A 22451-nucleotide genomic window follows, 5' to 3' on the forward strand; every position below is an offset into this window, starting at 1 on the left:
CAATGGCAAATGGCAGAGAGTGGGCCATTTGAACCTCAACCAGCAAGGAATTCCATTGAGGATTGAGCTGAATGCAAGGCAGCAGGTCTTCCACTGAGCTATGGTGCCTGAATGGAAATCAAACCCAGACCACAGCAGGGAAACTGCCAAATCCTGACCACTTGACTGCCAGTTTGTGACACTCATGCATTTCCTTCTCTTACTTTTTTGGTCGCCATCTAGATCGATTGAAGTATGAGTCGAAGAAATCCAAGATGAGCAGCGTTGCCCTCACTAATGATGTTGCTTTCACCTCTGTAATATCAGGTATTTCCCCCCAATAGTTCCCCCCCAAAAAAGGACGGATGTTAGCTTTGGGTCAGCTGCCAGAATGTAAGGGTGCAAATCCAGTAAAAAATTATTCCAGTTCAATCAGTACTTAGGTTACTTTGACTATGCAGGTGTGGCCAATGACTGGCTCAAGGTCACTCAGAAGAGCTTTGTCTCCATATAAGAATTTGAACCTGAGTCCGTCCCCCCCCCCCAGGCCTTGTTTGACACCAACAGTTAAGCTGCGTATGGGGAAGCTTTCTTTTGACCATTTGGCACGCTTTGAATTTTGAGAGAGTGCTGGGGGTGCCAGTCACAAAATGGCTGCTATGGGGGGGCGTGGCATAACACAAAATGGCTGCCGATGGTAACACAGAATTAGACAGTCACTCATGACAAATTTAGGCTTGCCATGGGAAGTCAGCTTTGTCCTGCTGGTCCAGATCAGAGAGATCACGCAGTATTGATTTTACACATGCACACACATTCTCTTGCTGTCTGATATAACAGGGAGCATTCTTCAGCAGAAATAAACCACACCATGTGGACTCTCGTTTCACAGAAATAGCTTAGAAGAACCTGCACCTTTTGCAGCACCAAAACTTCCTTTTTAGGAAGACTAGAGACTTTTTAAAAAAATGAAAGCTCTGCATTGGGGATCTTGCCCCAGGGCAACAGTGAGAGCTTCCACAGGCATCAGTTGCACCCATAGGTGCCCGGTTGGACATGCCTGGTTTAGTATGTCTTGGGCCTCTGGGGCAAATAGCTGGTGTGAGGCAACAAACAGCTTCTGGAATATGTTTTCAACTCTTTCCCTGTACATTTGCAAGGAAATGCTCATAAGTATCCTTTTGCTTTGGACTGTTGGATCAGGACTTAGTCTCCCCCCCCCCACTCCAGATCCTCCCCCATCCCATGAGGAATGGGCACAAAATGGTGAGCAACCTGCTCTGGTCCCCAGTCGTAGTAAGCACGGATTCCTCCTTCCTTTCATCTTTGAACAAAGGGGATATAGCCTCGCTGGCAGAACGAGGAAATAATCCTGCTTAACCTTCACTACCCGAGCCGAGCAGCAGCCTCGGAGGAGGGAATTAGAGCCACTGTCTGTCGCTATCACATGAAAACCGTGGAACCGTCGGGGCCTAACCAAGTATTATAAAGAGACTGCTTTGGCTGAGGATGCTAACGGCAACTGATGCTACGCTGCAGGCAGTGGAATCTGAGCAAATGGGGTAGTGCCCCACCAAGCTCAGTCTGTCCCCCTCCCATGCCTTATCGCTTACAACTAGTCTGTGGGGTGGCCCTCCCTGCCACCTTCCTCCTCCTTAGTGTCCGAGTTGCCCCTTTAAGATCTCAGCAGGAAGATGGAGGCAAAACTAGAATGAGCTGGCTCTACCTGTCTTTGTCTCTGGCGCCACCTGCTGTTGGGCTCCCTACCTTCTGCCCTACCAATTCCCAGAGGGCACCAGCCACGGCTGGATTCAGGGGCAAAATGCTGAAAAAGGCTGTTTAAGAGGATTGGGGCATTCTGGGCATACCCCACTATCAGACCTCACAAGAGCCAAATTTGGTGCTAAATGCCGAAGAGTTGCAAGGAGACGCTCTCTGGTTCTTTAATTATTTACTATTAAGTTCCTAGTCCTTAAGGCTGTAAATACTGCACTGCGTGATCTGGAGAAAAATGGACAAATATAGTTTCCTCCCCTCTCATGCAGAATTCAGCAGCCAGGCTGCTCACTGGGGCAAGTCGATTGCAGATATAGCACCAATCCTAGCTCAACTTCACTGGCCGGCAGTTAGTTTCCAGGCCCAATTCTATGTGCTGGTTTTGACCTATAAAGCCTTAAACAGCTCAGGACCGCAATACCTCACGGACCGCCTCTCCCCACATGAACCAACCCGGATCCTGCAATCATCATCTGAGGCCCTTCTTCATGTGCCTCCTCCACGTGAGAGTGGCAACATGAGAATGGGCCTTTTCTGTGGTGGCTCCCTGCTTGTAGAATGCTCTCCCCAGGGAGCTTCACCTGGCGCCTTCATTACCTATCTTTAGGCACCAGGCAAAAACATTCCTCTTCACCCAGGCCCTTGGCTAATTAAAAAATATACAGTGGTACCTTGGGTTACATACGCTTCAGGTTACAGACTCCGCTAACCCAGAAATAATACCTCGGGTTAAGAACTTTGCTGCAGGATGAGAACAGAAATCGCGTGGCAGCGGCGCAGCAGCAGCGGGAGGCCCCATTAGCTAAAGTGGTGTTTCAGGTTAAGAACAGTTTCAGGTTAAGTACGGACCTCCGGAACAAATTAAGTACGTAACCAGAGGTACCACTGTATGACCTTTCAAACTGTGTGTGTGCCAGGGTGTGTGTTATTGTTTTAATATGTTATGTATTTTTGTGTTTTTATATCGCAAACCACCCTGTGATACTTGGATGAAGGGCAATGTAGAAATTTAATGAGAATCATAATAAATGGCAACATGCCTAACATGTTTAATCCCCTCTCCGTTTTTCAAAATGCACACGATCGGCTTTCCAGCCACAATACCCCCGACTTTTAGCATTTTGTCTTAACTGCACACTAAAAAAAACACACGTTGAAAATTCGCCTCTGTTTCCTCAGTGTTGTGTTTTAATCCCGAGTTTGTTTTGCCTTCCAGACGATGTAGCTCGCTCCAGTGGTGCCGTCTCCGATGATGCCTTATTCAGGGACAAATTAAAACACATGGGGAAATGTGAGTTGTGTCATGGTGGGCAGCATGGTTGGATCTGGAGCTGCGGTGGGATTTCCCCCACCGGCCTGCATGAGTGAATGTATCGTAAATGCTGCGCTAGACCACTGAATTACTTTGACAGTATATGGGAATCTTAATACCTGCCTGTAACTGACTGGAGTTTTGGGGAGGGTGCATGTGACCCTTGCAGTATACAATGTGGGCAGGAGCTTTTGCCAGCACAGAGGGGTGAATGGGGATGACTGCACAGTCAGCTCTGATCCATTTTCCTGGCCTGCCACATTTGGCCCCTGGGTGGTCAGGGGGATGTATGCCTTTACCAGGGACTCCTCCTCATTCTTCTCATTCTGTAGTCGGGGATATGGATACATTCTGCAATGTGCAGAAAGCTGGGTGCGGAATTCAGTATCCCGAGAAGATCACGTCTTTTATTTTAAACAGGTTCCCAGTCCTTAAGGCTAGAGCCCTTACCCTAATTTCAAAAGCCAAAGCGAATAGGGTTTCCAGTGGTCCTTAGAGAAACTGCATGGTTAAATCCTCTTTCTCCTTTAAAAAAACAACAACAAACCTTTATTTCCACACACCCCTTCCAGCTACACGCAAGAAGCTCTTTGAACTTGCCAGGGCTTTCTCAGAGAAGACCAAAATGAGGAAATCGAAAAGAAAACAGTTGTTAAAGCATCAAGTGTATCCTTCCACGTGAAGTCTTGCTATTGTGTCTTGAGGGTGCTAAATTCCCTGCAGTTCCGAGCACATTTAAAGTAGATGGTTTTCCCCAAAGAACCCTGGAAAAGTGTACTTTTACCCCCACAGCTACAGTTCCCATGGTTCTTTGGGGAAAACCATGCGCATAAAATACGCTTTAAATGTTTGATGTGCATGTGACCCTCAGAACCCACCCCCTTGCATTCTAGTGTGAGGTTGGCCATGCCAGCCAAGCTATGTTGCTGGCACAGAGCTGGCTTTCTCCACTCAAGTTCCTTGTGGCATGGCCCAGGGGTCAAGAGGGGCCTCCCTTTGGGTTTTCTCCACTGTCCATGCCTACCCCAAGAGCAACCAGTGAGCTTTGTGCTTGAGCAGGGAGTTGAACTCCTTTCTCCTCCTCCAACGTGCGAGTCACTGTGCTGTTTTAGACTTCAGCAGCTCAGCTGAAAATGTAATAGATCTAGATTTATAACACTCTTTGCTTGTTCTTGCTGATGTCACCATCAGCACCAGCTGTGGTTGGTGTTCACTGGCAATGGTAGGGCTGATGGCAGGGAAACCAAACAGTAAGCAGAGCCGAGGAAAGGAAAGGCAGGGCCTGCTCATTCTAGTTTTGTCCCCATCCTCATCCCTGCTGCATATGTCGTTGCGAACCTGCTTCTTGATCTCAGGATTACGGTATTTAAAGAGGTGGTCAGGTGCATAGAGAACAAACAGCTTTCCAAAATATATAATAGGTAATGACGATGCAGTGTGACTTGGGAATCTTTGGATTCCCAGTTGAGTTTGCAGATCACTGAGTGAAAGACAATCTTGCACGTGTGTGCGCACACACAGAGGAACCCTAGCTTTGTCTTCTACTCTCCTGGGGCTGAGCCATAGCCATGGAAATCATGGTTCTGGAGCTCAGATCATCTGAGGCCTGGCTTAGATTATGCCCTCCACATGCCATTGGTTTCCTCTTTTTCCTCCTTAATCGCAAGTGCAGGATGGGAACAGCAGCTTCGACAGCTAATCTTCTTGATGACGTTGAAGGACATTCATGCGGTAAGGCGAGAGCCCTGTTTCTAACGTGAGTGCTACCTTTGGGTTGGTCCCAGCTAAGCTCAGTGTGCTGATTTACTTGTGATCTCAGCTCATAAGGCTACTGCTTGGACTGATTCACCCATTTAAGACTCTTTCAAACTGTATATAACGATGCCTGATCCTTTATTGGTGTAGACTTCTGCATAGCTCAAAAACCTTGCCCTATATCTTCACCTGTGGAGGCTGGTCTAACACAAGATTTCCCAGTCTCCCTGCTTATTCTGTGCCCTCTCTCTCATTCGTTCTGTGGGGCCCATGTGACAGTAGCTCCACATAAGAAGAAGAAGAGGAGGAGTTTGGATTTGATATCCCGCCTTTCACTCCCTTTAAGGAGTCTCAAAGCGGCTAACATTCTCCTTTCCCTTCCTCCCCCACAACAAACACTCTGTGAGGTTAGTGGGGCTGAGAGACTTCACAGAAGTGTGACTAGCCCAAGGTCACTCAGCAGCTGCATGTGGAGGAGCGGAGACACAAACCCGGTTCCCCAGATTATGAGACTACCGCTTTTAACCACTACACCACACTGGCTCACCACATAACTTCAGAGTGAGCTGCTTCTCACTGGCAGGTTTCCATATTCTCTTGCCTTCCTCTGCCTTTCAGATGAAGAAGGCCAAGCAAGAAGACGACAGCTACACACGGAAGATGAAACATCAAAAGAAGCACAGTAAGGTGAAGAGTATTTGGAGATTAGGGAGAGGGATGTTGCTAGTGGTAGAACATCTGCTTTGTATGCGGAAGGTCTTGGGTTCAATCCTGGCATCTCCACATAGAGCTGGGGAAGATTCAGTGTCCAAAAACCCTGGAGAGCCACAGGTGTTCAGTATAGACTAGGTGTTGAGAAGCTTTGGCCCACCAGATGTTGCTGAACTACAGTGCCCATCACCCTTGACTGTCAGATATGCTTAGCCGGGGATTATGGGAGGTAGTTCAACAGCATCTGGAAGACCAAAAGCAGGCTTCCTCAAGCTAGCCTTCCAGATGTTTTGGAACTACAGCTCCCATCATCCCTGACCACTGGTCCTATTAGCTAGGGATGATGGGAGTTGTAGTCCCAAAACATCTGGAGGGCTGGGTTTGCCTATGCCTGGCCAAAGGTTCCTCAAATCTAGGATAGACAATACTGAGGTTATATGCACTTTGGGTTGGATTCCTATGCAGAACTTTTGCCTTGGGTTCAGTATTGAATATTCCATTAAAAAAAAAAAGATGTTTCCAGAAAATGGGTGTTCTTTTTTTCTATTTTTTCTTTCTATTGACCCTTCCAGTTTGAGCCACTAAAATCCGCTGTCTTGGTCATAGCACGGTGCTAAAGGACAGCAAGTCTGGTTTCAATTCTGGTTTTGGGGTGGCCCAAAAAACATCTGAAGTTTTGAATGTTTGAAGTTTTATTCTGTTTTTAATGTTCTGTTGAAAGCTGCCCAGAGTGGTTGGGAAACCCAGCCAGATGGGCGGGGTAGAAATAATAAATTATTATTATTATTATTATTATTATTATTATTATTAAGCATTGAAATCTGCCCTCCTTTGTCTTCTAGATCCTGAGCTGGCCAATATATATATTTTTAAAGAAAAGGTGAATAATGGGAGAATTAGAAGATGTCAGAGAAGCACGATGGGGTCAGGTGCTTTTGTCCTCCCCTGGAGCTGTCAGATGCTTCCCGAAGCCCAAGCTTTTTATAATGCCAGGCACATGGTTGGTCCTTTCTTAGCAGCTGGGTTCGAAAACAGTTACCGGTTGGTTTTTCCTCCTCCTCCAATCTGAAGAATCACCAGCCCAAAAGGAGGAAAGAAACAACGATCTGATTTTACAGCTGACCTGATTTTTTTTTCTACGTCAAATCTTTGCAAACTGCAGAATGAATTTTCGAGATCTTAAGGATGGGTCAAGGACCTTTCTTTCTTTGTTATACTGTAGGGTTCAGATGTCTGAACGACGGGCGGGGGGGGGGAGATGCCGTTCAAATGTGGATTCTGGCCTGGTGTTTTTAAACCATATCTCTTTAACTAACAGATGACCTTTCTGCAGCCACAGGATGGCCTCAGAATTTCATTGTATCATTGATGATTATCATTACATAATTATTGCTGCTAACAGAAAATAAGCCCAAATCAAGAGATTGGATGGTCAGGATGTTATAAACTTCTCTCCACGTAAAAAAAAAAAGGGGGGAGTTTCTGCTGATTCCAACTAACAACCAGAAATGCCTCACAGTGGATTAATCCCCTGCCCTTGGTCCTTGTTTATTATTATTTTAAAAGTGGGCCTCGGAATTGCTGTCCTTCCAGCTAGAAACCACTTTCATCCCATTGCTTCAGTGTGGCCCCTCTCCTAACTATGTGTTCCTTGTATTGCTGAAAATTATGATTGGAAAATAGGATTGATGTAAAGGGTTGTATTCTGTATGTGTTTCTGTGAATAAGGCATTCTTCATGTGATGGTTGTGAAAGCCATGTGGTTTTTGTCCCATGTTGCTCAGGTGATGCTTTGAAAGCCTGGAGCCAGTCATTAAGTAGGAAGGAAGCACACAGTTGTCTTCGGCCACTTAGGGACAGGCTTTTGAACGCTACCTTGGTGCTTTACGACAAGGCCATGTGTGAGGGGACTCTTCACAAGAGGGTCCTGCCGGGACAGAAGTCTTTAGTTCCTCTGATACAGCGTCTGGCTGGCGTCCCCTGGGACTGGGGGTGGGGGCAGAAGACAGAGAGGGCAGACTGAATTTAGTGGGGGCAGTGCCTCGTTTGCCCTAATGGCAAATGACCCTTTGTCAGGCCCACCATGCCTGCTGCTTATGACTGCCAAGGTTTGATCTGAAACAGACACTCGTCCTGCCGTTCAGAAGTGACACTGACCATAGAGATCTGAGTTGTTTTGGTGGTTTTTTAATGCCCATCCAAAGCGGTGCCAGCAGCAGAACCTGTGCCTGTTGCTTTAAATCACAGGCGGAGAATGCCCAGCCGGGCTCTAACAAGGGGGGGGGAGTGGGGGGGGACAACAACAACCCAAACCCTCAAAACCCTGAATGAAGGTTTGTATGTTCTCCAGCACAGAAGTGACGTCAGTGCAACTTAGACAAAAGTTCAGCCTCTTGGACTCTCTCCGCAGGGCTGTTTTGTACGGGATCCAAGTTTCCAAGGAGAGTTGGGAGAAAGCAGTATTGCTTAAAAAGATCCCCAAACTTGAGGGGCTGCCAGGCAGAAACGGTTCTCTTTTGGGGAGGGGAACTGGGGTAAGCAGAGAGAAAGAGAGAGAGAGAGATCCTCAGGATAAGACCACCCCCCTCACCCAAAGCCGTCTTTGAGGCTAAGCATCCACTAGTTGCCAAGGAGAAACCTGGAGGGTGGCCACTGGAAATAAACAGCCAGAGAAGTAGAAAAGCCTTCCAGCCTCTCTCCCTCTCCCCCCCCTTCCCTGTGGGTTCCTAGCTGAATAAGCCACCGGCTGTTCCTCTTTTGACATCTATAGCTGGACTTTCTCTCTCTCCCTCTCTCTATCTGAATGCTTGGAAAGGACTCAAGTTCTGGAATCGGATCTGCTAGTTTGAAGGCTCCATTGCTTCGTGGCTTAACTTTTTAAACTTTCCATTTTATTTTTGTGACGCAGACAGAAGCCAGGGAAAAAATCTTTCTGCATGGCAATGGAGGCTGCTCCTTTAGGGGCGAATGGGGCATTGCCCCACCAACCTCAGTCTGTCTTCAGCCAGCCCCCCCCCCCCAACCTGCCTGCTTTCTTAAGAACAACCTGTTTGGGGCAGGGAGGGGTTGGCCTGCCAGTAGCGTTGCCCCCTTACAGAACAGCAGGGAGGAGAGAGCGAGAGCAAAACCAGAATTAGCTGGCTCTGCCTGTCGTTGGCTCTGGCGCCCCCTGCTGCTGGGCTCCTTGCCTTCCACCCCACCATGAAGGCAACTTTGCAGGAAGTGTGACGGGGAAGAGGACATGTCAAGGGTGCTTGCCCTTCCTCAGGACACGCTGCCTTTTGTGTCTATATCCAATAGTGCAAAAAGCCATGCAGACAGCTTTCCCCAAGAGGTGGGGAAATGGCCCCACCTGTTTTGAGCGAAATGACTATACGGGATTCATGGAGTTGCTGCATTTTCTCCCTGCCAGACTTCCTGTGCCTTTAACACTCTAGCTGGCAGCTAGGTGAGGAAGGGGCATAGCTCAGTAGCAGAGCATCTCCAGGCAAAAGGACCCGGGTTCAGTTCCTGGCATTTCCAGGCAGGGCTGGGAATATCCCTTGTTTGAAACCTGGAAATCCTGGAGAGAGACAATCCTGAGCTACATGGACCAACAGTCTGACCTGATATGAAGCAGCTTTCTATGGCCCTAAAGTTGCAGGTGGAAAGGAGGAATGGGCCAGGGTCCTGTTGTATTACTACTCCAAAATGGGCTGTTGCAAAGTTTCACAGCCAAAGTTCCCAACAAATGTCCTTGACTCTGGGTTGGCAGTTTTTAATTTTTGCAGGGTGGATGGGTGGGAAGGGATACTTCTCAGGCAGGAGGGTGGTTTTTGCCTCGGGGCTTCTGGCTGCTGTTCCTTACCAGCTTCTGCCAGGAGGAGGTTCTTCCAGCTCTTGCTCCTTAGCAAGCTTTGCTTCTCCATCCTGCCCTCATTGGCTTGACCAGGACTCCTTTCTCGGAGCCATGGCTCAATCGGTTCCTTCTGCCATTGCAAATTCTTCGCTTCCCTGTTGTCCTGCTTTATTTTATTTTTTACATTTGAAACCTCAGGTCAATGTGGTCGCTTCTCTCTGCCTGGCCCTTGAGACTTTTCTCCAGGCAACACCCCCTCACCAGCCTTCCTTCACACCCTGCTTGGGTGTGTTTGCTTGGCTGGAACATGTCTTTGTTCTTGCTTGCTTGACTGGATGGAAGAGGGAGAGGAGGGGTGAGTAGAAATCAGTCTCCTGTATGAAGGTAAAATCTATACTCATTGCTCCACCTACTTTTGCCCCTGGTCCCTGCCCACCACTGGCATGTGGCCCCTGGAAGGGTGACAATGAGGACGTGCGGCTCTTGGGTTGAAAAAGGTTCCTCGCTTCTGTTTTAAAACAAGTGCTGGCTGCCCCTTGCTGTGATTGATTGATAGTTTCAGCATACAAATGAGAATCTGGGTACATTTGTTCAGCTCCCATGAAACCCTGCAATCCTTGTGAGTCTACACTAATGAAGCCTGGGCTGTTTCAAGCAGGTGCGGGGAACCCGTGCCTTCCATATGCTGCTGAACTGCAACTCCTATCACCCCTGGCCATTGCCCATGTTTCTGGGGCTGATGGGAGTTGTGGTTCAGCAACAACTGGAGGGCCAAAGGTTCCCCATGCCCAGCTTAGAGGCTGGGGAAAGTTCTTTTTTTTGGAGACCCCTCCTGGCTGTTCAACAGTACTGCAGCCTGAAAGGGCACACCCGCTCCAGATGACCCGATTATTGAGCATTCATACTGATTTGCTTGCAATAAAGCTTATGCAGAGGTTAGACTACACCTGGCCTTTACTGAACACCCATTCTCATTTGTTTGTTTATGACAAGCATTTGTCTTGATTTGCTCACGCAGCGTGTTTAACATCTTCCCCGCTAAGCATCTGTTTGTCCCACCTTTTCCAATGTGTTTCCCCATTACAACCCTAACTGCAAAAAAAGTCTGATCTTTCAAAAAGTGGGTTTGTTGCACTCGAGCGAACAGAGTGCTCTGATCCACTGCAGTTGCACAACTCTACGCTTCTGGTACAAGCTTGAATATATTCCTGCAGAATATTGGCGGTCTGGATGCAACTGTGGCCCTGTGCAGGTGAGAAGACCAGGCGGGCAATGCGGCCAGGAATGCGGGTGGGAGAAGCGTAGTTGAGTCCTCCTTGGTAGCTGGGATAGGTCTCTTAAAGAGAGGGTCGTTTCCTGGATTGGCCAGGCAAGAGCAATAAGGGATTTGCTCCTTCAATATTTTCTGGGAGTTTCATGGATGGAAGGGAGCACCTGTTTCCAAAAGAGGCTCCCATATAAATAAAAGCACGCACACACCCCAATGCCCAATGGATCAGGATTAGAACCCAGGCCCTCCACTTCTTCAGGTAGCAACACTGACATCCTTTTAAGCCTCGCACACTGAAGAATGTAGGCTACATGAGATACAGAAGTTTGGGAAGGGCTGTAGCTCAGTGATGGAACACTTGCCTTGCATGCAGAAAGTCCCATGTTCAATCCCTGACGTCTCCAGGTAGGGCTGAGGACTCCCAACGAAAAACCCTGGAGAAGCTGCTGCCAGTTCGTGTAGCCAATACTAAGCCAGGTGGACTGAGGATGGATTCCGTGCAAGAAAGTTCCCTATGTCGTTACTAGGTTTGGAAAGCAATTGGGGAATGGCCAAAGCAATGGTTTTGTATTTGTGCAGGTGGGTTGAAACACTTCAGACATTTCCTTTAGCAGCCTCTGGACATTTGGACCAACTGAGCCCATGGGGCATATAGCCCAGGGGAATGAGGGCAAGGATGTCATTTTTAAAGAATCTAATGTAAATGCATTTTAGAGGCCGCCAAGTTGGGCTCCTAAACCAAGCTGTATTTCTCTGAGCACCAAACAATGTCCTGTCCTTGGTAATGTTTGTATTCCTTTCTTTAAAAAGGGGGGGGGGGAGAGGGTTTTTTTTTTTAAAAAAGGAGACAAACCAACAAAAAGAAGAGGAGACTTCTGTGACGTTTGTGAGTGTTGCTATTTTAGAATTTATTTCCATACATGATTTTTTTTCTCTCTTAAAGATGTTCAATAGTAATTCATATAATAAAGTCATGTTGTACTCTCGTAATGCTTTTGGCTTTGTGAATCTCCACTGTGGTTTGCTTATTTGTTTTCAGAAAGGGGAACTTGAGGCAACTTGTTAAAACACAAACATTTAAAAGAAGTGCAAAAAGCAAGGACAATAGCTCAGTTGGTAGAGCGTGAGACACTTAATCTCAGGGTTGTGGGTTTGAGCCCCGTGTTGGGCAAAAGATCCCTGTATTGCAGGGGGTTGGACTGGATGACCCTCGTGGTCCCTTCAAACTCTACCGTTCTATGACTCCCTAACTTAGACTACTCATTTAGAATATGGTGCAAGAACAGATTCAAAGGTCAAGCCTACCTCCTGCATCCCAAATGTTGGGTTTGGAAGAAGGGAGACAGACATCCTTTTTAGATACAGAATGTGGGCTTTGCAGCGGCTGGTCTGTAATTAGAACAGTAGGAACCTAAATCTGGCTTACTGGTATTCTTAGGATGTCTCTCATAGACGTTTCCTGGAAATACTGGAGGTATGAGAAGACTGCTTGTTCCAGTAACCTTGGTGTAGGTGTTCCAGTGCATTAATCAAAGGGGATGATTGGGAGTGGGTGAGAATACAACGAATATGATGTGAAGTGTTACATCTGGTGACATCTGGTGGACAAATCTCAGAAGTGCTGGTAAGCCTTCAGGAAAACATGCACAGAGACCCCGAAGACTAGGCCTCAAGCCTTCCTAGGGTGTGTAAAATGATGCCAAGCTAAACTTCCTGTGCTGTGCTCAGATGAAATCTTTCCTCACCAGAACTAGGCTTGGGAAAGCCTAGTTAGTTGCATAACCCTACTCTGCATAGCACTGATTGGCTAGGACCTGTAAGGTCACAAACTTGCTGCCCACCCCCAGAGTAATTTTGCGATGCTTTCGAAAGCAATTCCCTGCTTTTAATTACAAAGACAAACAAACCAAAACCTAGAGCAACAAATGAGTAAAGGGAAGAAACATGATTCAAGGCTTGGGAGATCTAATGTTCAGCTCCCCGCTCAGTCATGAAGCTGCATAACCCTGGGACATTTGCTAGCTTACCTGTCACGAGGATAAAATGGGGTGGGAGGAGCTCATTGGAAAAAGGGTACGATAATGAATAATAAAAACCAGAATAAAACAATAATAGTCATTTTGGTGGACACCTTTTCCAGCCATGCTTTCAGCCTGTTGAGGTAACCCCAGGCCTGGTGGCTATATGTGCCCCACTGGGATTCTCTACATGGCCCTCAGAACTTCCCTTGCCACCCTTGTCTCATACCCTCCTTGAGTGTTTTTGCCTGGCTGGAATGTGTCCTTGAACTCTGAGCATGCCTTTTGCTTGCCTGGATGGAGGACAAAGGGCTGTGTGCAAGTGTGTGTAGAAACTAGCCTACAGTACAAAGATAACATTTACCTTTGTTGCCCTGCCCACTTTTGCCTCTGGCCCTACCTACCACTACTTACAAGAAGAGATTTGCAGAGTTTCCCTTCCTTGCTCTAAAGCATGGCGTATGTCACCCAGAGGTGAGGCTAATAGGTATATGGTGATCTATTAAAGTGTGTTTTTCAGTACAATACAAGTTTCCAAAGGGGTATACAGTTTAATCACGGATTGCAACAACCAAAACACAGTGTGTCCTAAAATATATAGCAATTTAATCACGATTCAATAAATCCTGACCAGGCTTGCACTGTGCCCTTCTAAAATGTTTTTGCCTAGCTGAAATGTTGTCCTGGGCATAGGATAATGCCTTCTGCTTGACTGGATAGAGAGGGCGGTGTTTGTTTGTCTGTTCATATTATAAACTACCCTGTGATCTTCGGATCATAAGGCAATTTAATAGTGATTTTAAAAAATACAGCAACCTCTGACTTTCCTGTGGCTGGAATGTCCCATACTGTACAGAGGTCCTTCTCTGCCCCTAGCCACAACTTCAATCTTCCTTTCTCTCTCACTGGATGCATTCCAGCTGTGAAACTCTCCCCTCCACCCACCTAACACACACCAATCTTCAATTCAAGCAGGTGGAGTTGTATCTGGGAGTCAGCAACCAGCAGCCATCAAAAGCCAGCAATGCTCACTAAGCAACTGTTTTTAAAGCAATCGACGCCCGTCTTTAGCAAAAGTGCTCAACAAGTCAAGCAGAGAAGGGGGGGAAAGTCCCATCCTTCCTTGACATCCGTAACAATGTCTTCCTATTACGAGATAATTGCCACAAAGTGCACATCTATTTATGTTTATGCGGGGAAACAAAGCTGACAGAAGCCTCATCAAGCCTTTCAGGTTTGGGAGCCATCTGGACTCTACGCTCGGCCATATGGTCTGAGCTTAAGGACTTTAATTTGTGTTAAGTTGCAAGGCACACCGAGCGTCTGTCCTCCTCCTCCTCCTTTACTCAGATGCGTTTCTTTCCTAATGGGAAGAAGAGTGGCATTTGCCAGCATCGCTGTTCCCTCTCACTGTCGCGCTCTGGGACTAATAAGCAGCTGAAATGCCTTCTGTCCCCGTAGAACCAGTTCACGTTCCCCTTCGCAATCATGAGGAGTGTGAAACGGAGAGGGAGAGACCGCGTGGCAGCGGCGTAGTGTGCGTTGTCAGCACCCGGGGCAAGGCAAGTAATTTGTGCCCCCTAACCCAGGGCAAGGCAAGTAATTTGCGCCCCCTAACCTGCCGCCGCTGCCAGCTTCTTCTTGCTGCTGCCTGGTCTGGTCTGGTGTGGTTCTCTCCCGCGCTCAGCGCTGCGCTGGGCAGCCGCTGCACTGTCCCTCCCCCAGATAGTCCCTCGCTCTCTCTCCGCACCGCATGCCTGGCACCCACCCCCTCCACAGTGGGCAGCGACCCAGCGGCTCGGATCGGATTCGCACAGCCAGCACTGCAGTGAGAGAGAGTGAGTGAGCCAGGTAGGGGCAGAGAGCTGCGAGTGCAAGCGCGCCCCCCCAGATGTTGCGCCCGGTGCGGCCAGCCCCCCCTGCACCCCCACGCTACGCCACTGCCGCGTGGGCTGGTGCCCGGTGGGGCTGGAGGGGGGGAAGGTAGGGAGCCCCACAGTGGGCGGAGACAGAGCCAAAGACAGGCAGAGCCAACTAAAGCCAGTTTGGCCCACCCACCTCCTCCCTCCCAAGCTCCAAAAGAGGCAACCCCGAGGCTAAGAAGGAGGAAGACCCTGGTCTGGTTGCATGTAAGAAAGGGTGAGGTTGGTGGGGCAGTGCTCCATTGTGCAGCTTCCACTCCAAAGAGAAGATAACCAGGACTCCTGTCCCCTGCACACACTCCAAAGCCAGGCTGTCTGGCGCAGTGGTTCAGGTGGATGGTAGAACTGGAAGGGACCACAAGGGTTGTCTTGCTATTGAGCTGCTTTTTAATGCACTTTGAATGTTGATAGGTATACCATAGGGGTTTTGACATGAATTTACTTTGGTTCTTTTTTATATAATACTGATTTATAGCAATAATTTATTATTTATACCTCCGCCCATCTGGCTGGGTTTCCTCAGCCACTCTGGACGGCTTCCAACAAAATATTAAAAAGACAATATTCTTTGATATATGATTGTCCTGTCTCCGATTCCTTTTGGAGAAATGGTGTGTATGGGGAGTGCCTTTTACAGCACATAGGCAGTTTCTTGTTGTTTAGTCGTTTAGTCGTGTCCGACTCTTCGTGACCCCATGGACCAGAGCACGCCAGGCACTTCTGTCCTCCACTGCCTCCTGCAGTTTGATCAAACTCATGCTAGTAGCTTCAAGAACACCATCCAACCATCTCATTCTCTGTCGTCCCCTTCTCCTTGTGCCCTCCATCTTTCCCAACATCAGGGTCTTTTCCAGGGAGTCCTCTCTTCTCATGAGGTGGCCAAAGTATTGGAGCCTCAGCTTCAGGATCTGTCCTTCCAGTGAGCACTCAGGGCTGATTTCCTTCAGAATGGAGAGGTTTGATCTTCTTGCAGTCCATGGGACTCTAAAGAGTCTCCTCCAGCACCATAATTCAAAAGCATCAATTCTTCGGCGATCAGCCTTCTTTATGGTCCAGCTCTCACTTCCATACATCACTACTGGGAAAACCATGGCTTTTACTATACGGACCTTTGTTGGCAAGGTGATGTCTCTGCTTTTTAAGATGTTGTCTAGGTTTGCCATCGCCTTTCTCCCAAGGAGCAGGCGTCTTTTGATTTCGTGACTGCTGTCACCATCTGCACTGATCATGGAGCCCAAGAAAGTAAAATCTCTCACTGCCTCCATTTCTTAGGTCGAACTAAATTCTACTCCGAATGGGGGAAGCAATTTCACGCTCACGCTCCTTTACTATTAAGGTTGCAAGCCTACAAACTGTTACATGAGAGTAAGCCAACTTCCCAGTAAACATGCATGGAATTATTATTAATGATAGTCACTGCACTACCAGTTGCATATTCTATGGCTGAGCCATAACATTGCAAATGGGTTCTAGGGCAGAGATCAAAGGAAAACAGTTCTCCCCCCTCTATCATACAGAAGGCAGGCAGCGCCCTCTTCAGTCAGCCCCGCTCTTCCATCGATTGTTTCTGCCTGCCTTCGCTCATCCATACTTCTGTTTGCAACTGTTCATCACGAGGCTGCGAGGCGCTCGCGTCCGGCAGGCGTCTCGCGAGGTTTTGCGTTTCCGGTTCCGGGTGCTGCGGGTTGCTAGGGCCTGCTCCGGGTTGCTAAGAGAGGCCTAGCGAAGGCCCGAAGGCGTTATGGCGGGGAGTAGGTTGGAGAAGTTTGGCAGCGTCTTCAGCCGGTGAGGCAAGCTTGGCGGGTCCTCCATTTAGCAATTCGGGGGTATGGGATGGCGAGGAGGGACTGTCGAGGGTGCAGACTCGGGGCGGCTGCTGGTGTAGCGGGTAAGGAAGAGTGTGGAAGTCTCGTTGAACCTTTGGGGCCTGGGCTCGAAGCGAGGTGTCATAAGAGAACGCAAGAAGGGCCCTTTTGGTTGGAAACAAATGTTCTTGTAGCTCAGGTGTGGGGGGGGGGGACCCGCGCGCCCTTCAGATGTTGCTGGACTACAGCTCCCATCATCCCTCACCATGGTCATACTAGCTGGGGCTGATGGGAGTTGGAGTCAAATAGAAATCTGGAGTGCTACAGATTCACACACACCCCCCCCCCCGCATTTCTTCCTTGCCCTATCTTAGACTGAGGACACCCTAATAATAATAATAATAATAAATTTTATTTATATCCCGCCCTCCCCAGCCAAAGCCGGGCTCAGGGCGGCTAACAACAATAAAACAGTACAAAAGTACAACATAAACAACATTCTAAAATCATTCATTATAAAAATTAATTAATTAAGCTTGTTGGTTTTTTTTTGCTGATGTCATACTCTTTCTTTCTTTCTCTCTCTCTCTCTCTCTCTCTCTCCCTCTCTGTATATTCCCTTTTAAAAATACTGCAGCACACGGGACCTGCTACGTTCAGGGGTCATTCCTGAAGCCAAGAAACCCATCTGGTTCGATGTTTACGTCGCTTTCCCTCCGCTGAGGGAGCCTCTCTATCGGGAGCTTCGTCCGCAATATGGCAAGATCCAAGATGTGGTCCCCCCCATCCTGTACAAGGAGGATGAGATTAGAGCGTAAGTTCACGCCCTCACCTCTGCTACACACATTTCTGCTCTCGTTCATTCGTTTGCTGATTGCATCATTATATCCCACATTTTTTCTATCTCCAAGGAGCTCCAAAGTGGTGTACGCCCCCATATAATCCTCACAACAACGCTGTGAGGTAGGTTAGGCTGAGTGGGAGTGTGGCTGGTCCAAGGTCACCCAGTGAGCGCTTTTTGGCCAAGTGGGGATTTGCACCCAGGTCGTCTAGCAGTGAAATTGATGGACAGTAGATTCATCATGAAGAAAAGGGCGCCCTTCTTCCTTTTACAAGATGTGGTGATGGCAACTAACTGAAGAGGGCTTCACCATGGGAAGTGTTTATTTATTTTGGAAACTACTTGTGTTTTAAAGTGCAACCAAACATATATGCAATAAAAACCATGTAAAAAATGGTTAAAAATGGAGATCAGCTAACCATGACTGGAGTTGCTGTTGTTGTTAATTGCCTGTGTAAGGTTGGTAGCATAAAAAGGTTTCCAGCAGAGCTGGACAAATTTTTGGAAGAGGTAAGGCCTATTGGTGACTGTTAACCATGAAGGGCAAATGCCATGTTCACATTCAGAGGTAGTATGCTTCTAGGGACATAGGAAGCAGCCTTATACAGAGTCGTATGCTTAGTACATTCAGCTCAGTCTGCACTGACTGGCAGGTGTCTCTACAGGATTTCAAACAAGGAAAATACCCATCTCTACCTGGAGACTGCACCTGGGGCCTTCTGCATGCAAAGCTCAGGGTCTACCACTGAGCTTTAGCTCTTCCCCCAAATGCTGAATATCAATTGGGTTTTTGGGGGGGGCGGGGAGCTGTTGCCTTTAGGTTCTACTTTGGGCTTCATTGACACATCTGATTTACTACTGTGAAAAGGAGAATGGAGGATTAGATGGCTCTTCTGTTAATTATTCCCCTGTCTTTTAATTCCAAGGAAATTACTGGTCGCTTGGCTGCCTGGTTATATGAGGAAATTCTTGCCTGAGCAGAACTTCTAGTAGGGCACACATCTCAAAAATGTTTCCACTCTCAGTCTCCTGTGAATAAGTTTGAAGTCTTTAGTGAATGTAACCAGAAATGTCCACTGGAATTTCAAGTATTCCTTGGAATGTAAATATGTTATCTGACTGCTCATCACCCATGCCTGAACCTACATTCAGGAAATAAAAGATTTGTTTAGAACTCCATCCCAAGTGCTTGGAGTAACCAGCAATAGTCTTGTGCAAAATGTTTGTATACACACCTGCATGCTTTATCTAAATCTGTGTTGCCAGAAGGCAGCCAGCCATAAGGCTGTCCTATGTTGGCTAAATCAATAATCAACTTTGGCATTGGTTGGTCAGCAGGGAAGGCAGTTTCATAAGTTGATGCTTATGACCCTATAGAGGATTGGAAATTCTAATCTGAGGTAGGCATGGGGAGGGGGACTATCTTTATTATGGATTAGTTTACTTGCAACCTTTTTGCTTCTGGCTGTACCCACCATTTGCACCCACTACTCACTGCTTGTATATAGTCCCCAACAGAATGTGGCCTGACTTAGTCTTGAAGGGTGTAGGAATCTAGTTCAGATCATGAAGGGGGGGAAACCCTCTAGAAATTACATTTGCTTTATCACTACTGGATCTACATATTTATTGACATTACTGTCTTTATATAGATCAGTCCCAAACTGAAACTTCTTGTCTTATTTATTAGGAAATTTTATAAAGCTTACGGTAATGGTCCAAGAGCCTTTGAACTGTCCAGATTAAACTTCAAATCCACCTGCCAAAGGTAAGTGAACAAACTCTGACATGAAGATTTGCCCCTGAAATGATGGAGGAATAGGGATTCATTTCCCCTGCTTGTTGCTGTTTGACTGGTGACGGGTGCCTTGAATTTCAGGTTTGTTGAAAAATACATTGAACTGCAGAAACAGGGAGAAATCGATGATGACAAACTGTTTGAAGAAACAGGGAAAGCACTCTTGGCCGAGGGACTTCTTTTACGCAGAAAAGTGACAGAGAATGTAAGTATTCCAAAGAGTTGCTCTAAAGGAGAGGCAGGGGCTGAATTAAGTTTTTGAATGGTCTTTGGGGCCTCAGTGTATGAGGGCTATGGACTTGAAGACTGGTGGTTAGAGTTTAGCTTTGGAAATGGCCTTAGTTGGCGATTCTCCAGAGCTAACTTGACAACTAAGTAACCATTGCGTGCAAACCCCTACAAGATAAATTTAAAAAGCAGTTTACTACTTAGAGGGTAACCGTGTTTTATTTCTGTCCACTATTGATACACATTTACTTTCACGAATAAGTCCTGATATAACACAGGCAGTTTTAAGGTTACAGTGGTGGTCCTTGTAGCACATTGGTTATCCAGGGGGCACTGTCACATTTGGGGTAGAATAGGGACTGGTGTTCCAGTGTTTTGCTTGACTTTGGCCTATAAATGTAGAGCCAAACTAGACAAGACCCAATACACACAGATAAATTGTGTGGGTGCCTTTAAAAAAATAAATGGAAAGTGTGGGTGTGTGGGATGATCTGGATCAGAATGCTGGTGGGGATTGGTTAAGCCTTTGCTCCCTGAGGAAGGGCCATCACTCAGTGATAGAGCATCTGCTTTGCATGAAGAAGGTCCCAGGGTCAATACTTGGCATCTCCACATGGGGCTGTGAGAGTTTCCCTGCCTGAAACCTTGGGAAGCTGCTGTCACTCATTGCAGACAATATTGAGCCAGATGGACCAATGGCTCCAGCTCTGTATAAGGCAGCTTCCTATGTTCCTATGCTGTGTTCTTGGTTAAGATCTTCCATTGGCATTAATGGACCCCCCCCCCCCACTTATAAAGCAAAATAGTAGGTGTGGATGCCTCAAATTAGATCAAGACCACAGCGGCGGACAAAGGGTTTGAAACAAAAACCTTGTCCCAGAGTCCTCACCTACTTACTTCCAAAAACTATTATTGTAGTTGTCAGGGGTTCAGGAGCAGAGGCAAGGGCAAGGGAGGAAACAGAGAGCGAGGGGGAGGAGGCAGAAGAAAAGATGAGTGATGACGACGACCCGAGATCTCCGAGTCTTTCCAGTGAATCAGAAGATTCACAGAAAGGAGCACCAGTGGCCAGGGCAAGGGGGGAGCCTAGGGGGACACCCCAGGAAGATAGAGCCAGAGGGGACTCAGAGGGGAGCAGTTGGAAATCGGGACCAGCGTCACCGCCAGAGAGCAGGGAAGAGGAAGGGCGCCAGGGATCAAGCGCTGGCAGCTCACAACAGGAGGGAGGGCACGAGTCAGGAGTGGCCACACCTCCATCGGGGAGCGAAGAAACGGTCAGACGGAAAGTGGAAGGTTGGGCGCGCGCACCAAGTTCAAATGCACAGGAAAGTGACGCAGTAGGCAGCCCAGAGAGGGAGCCAGGTCCTAAAGCCCGGCGCAAGGAGACAGGAGGGTCCGGGGGGTCGGCGTCAGAGGAATCCCGGAGGGAAGAGACCCCGGGGGGCAGAGGGACCCAGAGGAGAACAGTCAGGCAGAAAAGGGGGAGCAGGGCTAGGATATTAAGTTGGTGCACAAGGGGCGAAGACTCAGACGGAGCTTCCCCCGATCTAACCATAAGACGTAGAGTTGCACGCAGCAGCTTGAGAATGGAAACTGTAACTCAATAAAGACTTTTACTTAATGATCGCTGGCTAGCATGATCCTCTGTGAGCTAGGATCGGGGAGCAGCTCTGACAGTAGTTGATAACTCTGTGAATAACATCTCATCTAGTTTGGCCCTAATATCGCTGCCCATAGCTGAGGTCAGTAGTGGAGCAACTGCTTTGCATGCAGGAAGTCCCAGGTCCAATTGCCAGCTTCTCCAGGTCGGGTTGTGTAAGATTCCTTGTCTGAAACTCTGGAGAGTTGAGCCAGTCGGTGTAGACAGTATTGAGCTGCATGGATTAATGGCCTGACTTTGTGTAAGGAAGCATCATGTGCTTTAATTTCCTCATGCTACAGCAGGGGTGGGAGGTCTTCAGCCTTCCATATATTGCTGATCTACAGGTCGCATCAGCCCTGGCAAGCATGGCCAGTGGCTAGGGATCAGGGGAGTTACAGTTACAGTAACATCTGGAGGGCTGAAGGTTCCCACCCACAAGGATGCTACAGCAACCCTGTAAGGGGCTAGACTCGAGCTGCTGCCTCTGTTTCATTCTTCCCTCTGTCTTGTTCATCTGCTTGTAACGTTTAGGTAGCCCAGCAGGCTTCTCCAGAAGCCAGAACCAGGGACCCGATGTTAGAGATGCGACTCCAGAGCGTGCTGCAGGAGATGCAGGACGGCAAGCAGGAGCAGGAGCTTGAAACCACAGATGCACCAGAGAAAGGTCCTGCCCCATCCTAAGGGCTCCATATTTTTCAGTTGCCTTGTAAAAGAAGGGTTAGATGCCACTGAATGTCTTCTCTGTGGGCATATGACTGGCTGGACTTAGAGACACTTACAAACAAGTGGTTGGCCTTTTTCCATCCACCTCACTATTTCATGTTGTTACACACATTGACTTGCAACAAAAGGATAACGAGGACTTTGTCTCATTGTGACTTGCTATGGCACAGGAGGGGCCAGTCCTGCACACTCATGTGCCTAATATGATGGATTTGATTATTAAAACTTCCTTCAGAAGCGTGTCTTGCCTTGGATGTTTGAGCTTTCATTTATGCGGTGGGTGAAGGGCTTGTGGAGTCATCTGGTCACTAGGCTGCTATTCTTTACACTCACTTGGCAGGAAGTCCCATTGAACTCAGTAGGACTGACTCCTGAGTGGATAGGATTGCACTGTGTGAAAGGACAAACTGAAGTTTTGTTTGCATCCTTTTGTGTGTGGGGGGAGAGGGTGTTCTTTCTCCCTTGCAGAATGTAATTATGGCATATAATATGGACAAAACTGATGGTTCTAAATGGGCAGAGTGATACCACGGAGACCTCTCCTTCCCCTGTCCAAATCTCGACTGAGTAGGTGACCTTCAGACAGTTGGAGTCTCTTGGGGATGAAGTACAGCAAGCCTCTTACAATAACTTGTAATTGCAGATGAATTGCCAGAACACAGCAATAATAGTAACAATAATTCTTCACCACAGGTCAGTATGTTATGTTTTGTTTGTTTGTTGTTTTTGCAGCTTGCATCCTGAAATCTTTGTGTAAGCAACATGGTTTAAAGCATACTGGAGGTGGGAGGGAATTGGGAACACAAGGAGAGCCCTGCTGGATCAGGCTAAAA

At 47.7% G+C, this 22451-nt stretch overlaps 2 protein-coding genes and 2 long non-coding RNA genes across 11 annotated transcripts in view; 2 read left to right on the forward strand and 2 right to left on the reverse strand.

The window, feature by feature from the left end:
- The window catches only part of CUEDC1 (CUE domain containing 1), a 56546-nt gene extending 49830 nt beyond the window's left edge, over window positions 1–6716 (forward strand). For 7 of the 8 annotated variants that reach the window (XM_082200836.1, XM_082200837.1, XM_082200838.1 and 4 more), the window contains 6 exons: window positions 223–306; window positions 2972–3046; window positions 3640–3733; window positions 4740–4798; window positions 5441–5504; window positions 6376–6716. In XM_082200836.1, the coding sequence (XP_082056962.1) occupies window positions 223–306; window positions 2972–3046; window positions 3640–3733; window positions 4740–4798; window positions 5441–5504; window positions 6376–6382 (383 nt within the window). In that variant the 3' untranslated portion in view covers window positions 6383–6716. Of the gene's footprint in view, window positions 1–222; window positions 307–2971; window positions 3047–3639; window positions 3734–4739; window positions 4799–5440; window positions 5510–6375 lie in introns of all 8 variants that reach the window. The other variant, XM_082200841.1, reaches the window with a different exon arrangement.
- On the reverse strand, window positions 361–2965 carry LOC309519736. The gene is made up of 2 exons (XR_014213993.1): window positions 2630–2965; window positions 361–2401 (listed from the first exon to the last, which is right to left on the reverse strand). It is a non-coding gene; the product is annotated as an uncharacterized lncRNA (long non-coding RNA).
- Window positions 6717–7077: 361 nt separating the features above from the next.
- LOC309519729 lies at window positions 7078–11881 on the reverse strand. Its single transcript, XR_014213985.1, has 2 exons — window positions 10240–11881; window positions 7078–10171 (listed from the first exon to the last, which is right to left on the reverse strand). It is a non-coding gene; the product is annotated as an uncharacterized lncRNA (long non-coding RNA).
- Window positions 11882–16210: 4329 nt separating this feature from the next.
- Window positions 16211–21856, forward strand: MRPS23 (mitochondrial ribosomal protein S23). Its single transcript, XM_082201318.1, has 5 exons — window positions 16211–16366; window positions 17024–17200; window positions 18918–18995; window positions 19107–19230; window positions 21427–21856. Exons 1-5 carry the CDS (start codon window positions 16323–16325, stop codon window positions 21574–21576), a joined length of 573 nt encoding a protein of 190 aa, XP_082057444.1. The 5' UTR covers window positions 16211–16322; the 3' UTR covers window positions 21577–21856.
- The last annotated feature ends 595 nt before the right edge of the window (window positions 21857–22451 follow it).

This window comes from Podarcis vaucheri (assembly GCF_965113315.1).
Source record: "Podarcis vaucheri genome assembly, chromosome: 15".
NCBI lineage: Eukaryota > Metazoa > Chordata > Lepidosauria > Squamata > Lacertidae > Podarcis > Podarcis vaucheri.

What these genes read in the sequence shown, in the direction of transcription:
- MRPS23 (XM_082201318.1), top strand. Translation starts at nt 16,323, where the DNA reads ATGGCGGGGAGTAGGTTGGAGAAGTTTGGCAGCGTCTTCAGCCG. An exon ending in TTCAAATCCACCTGCCAAAG is followed by an intron (nt 18,996 to 19,106) that starts GTAAGTGAACAA and finishes CTTGAATTTCAG; the next exon opens with GTTTGTTGAAAAATACATTG. An exon ending in GCAGAAAAGTGACAGAGAAT is followed by an intron (nt 19,231 to 21,426) that starts GTAAGTATTCCA and finishes TGTAACGTTTAG; the next exon opens with GTAGCCCAGCAGGCTTCTCC.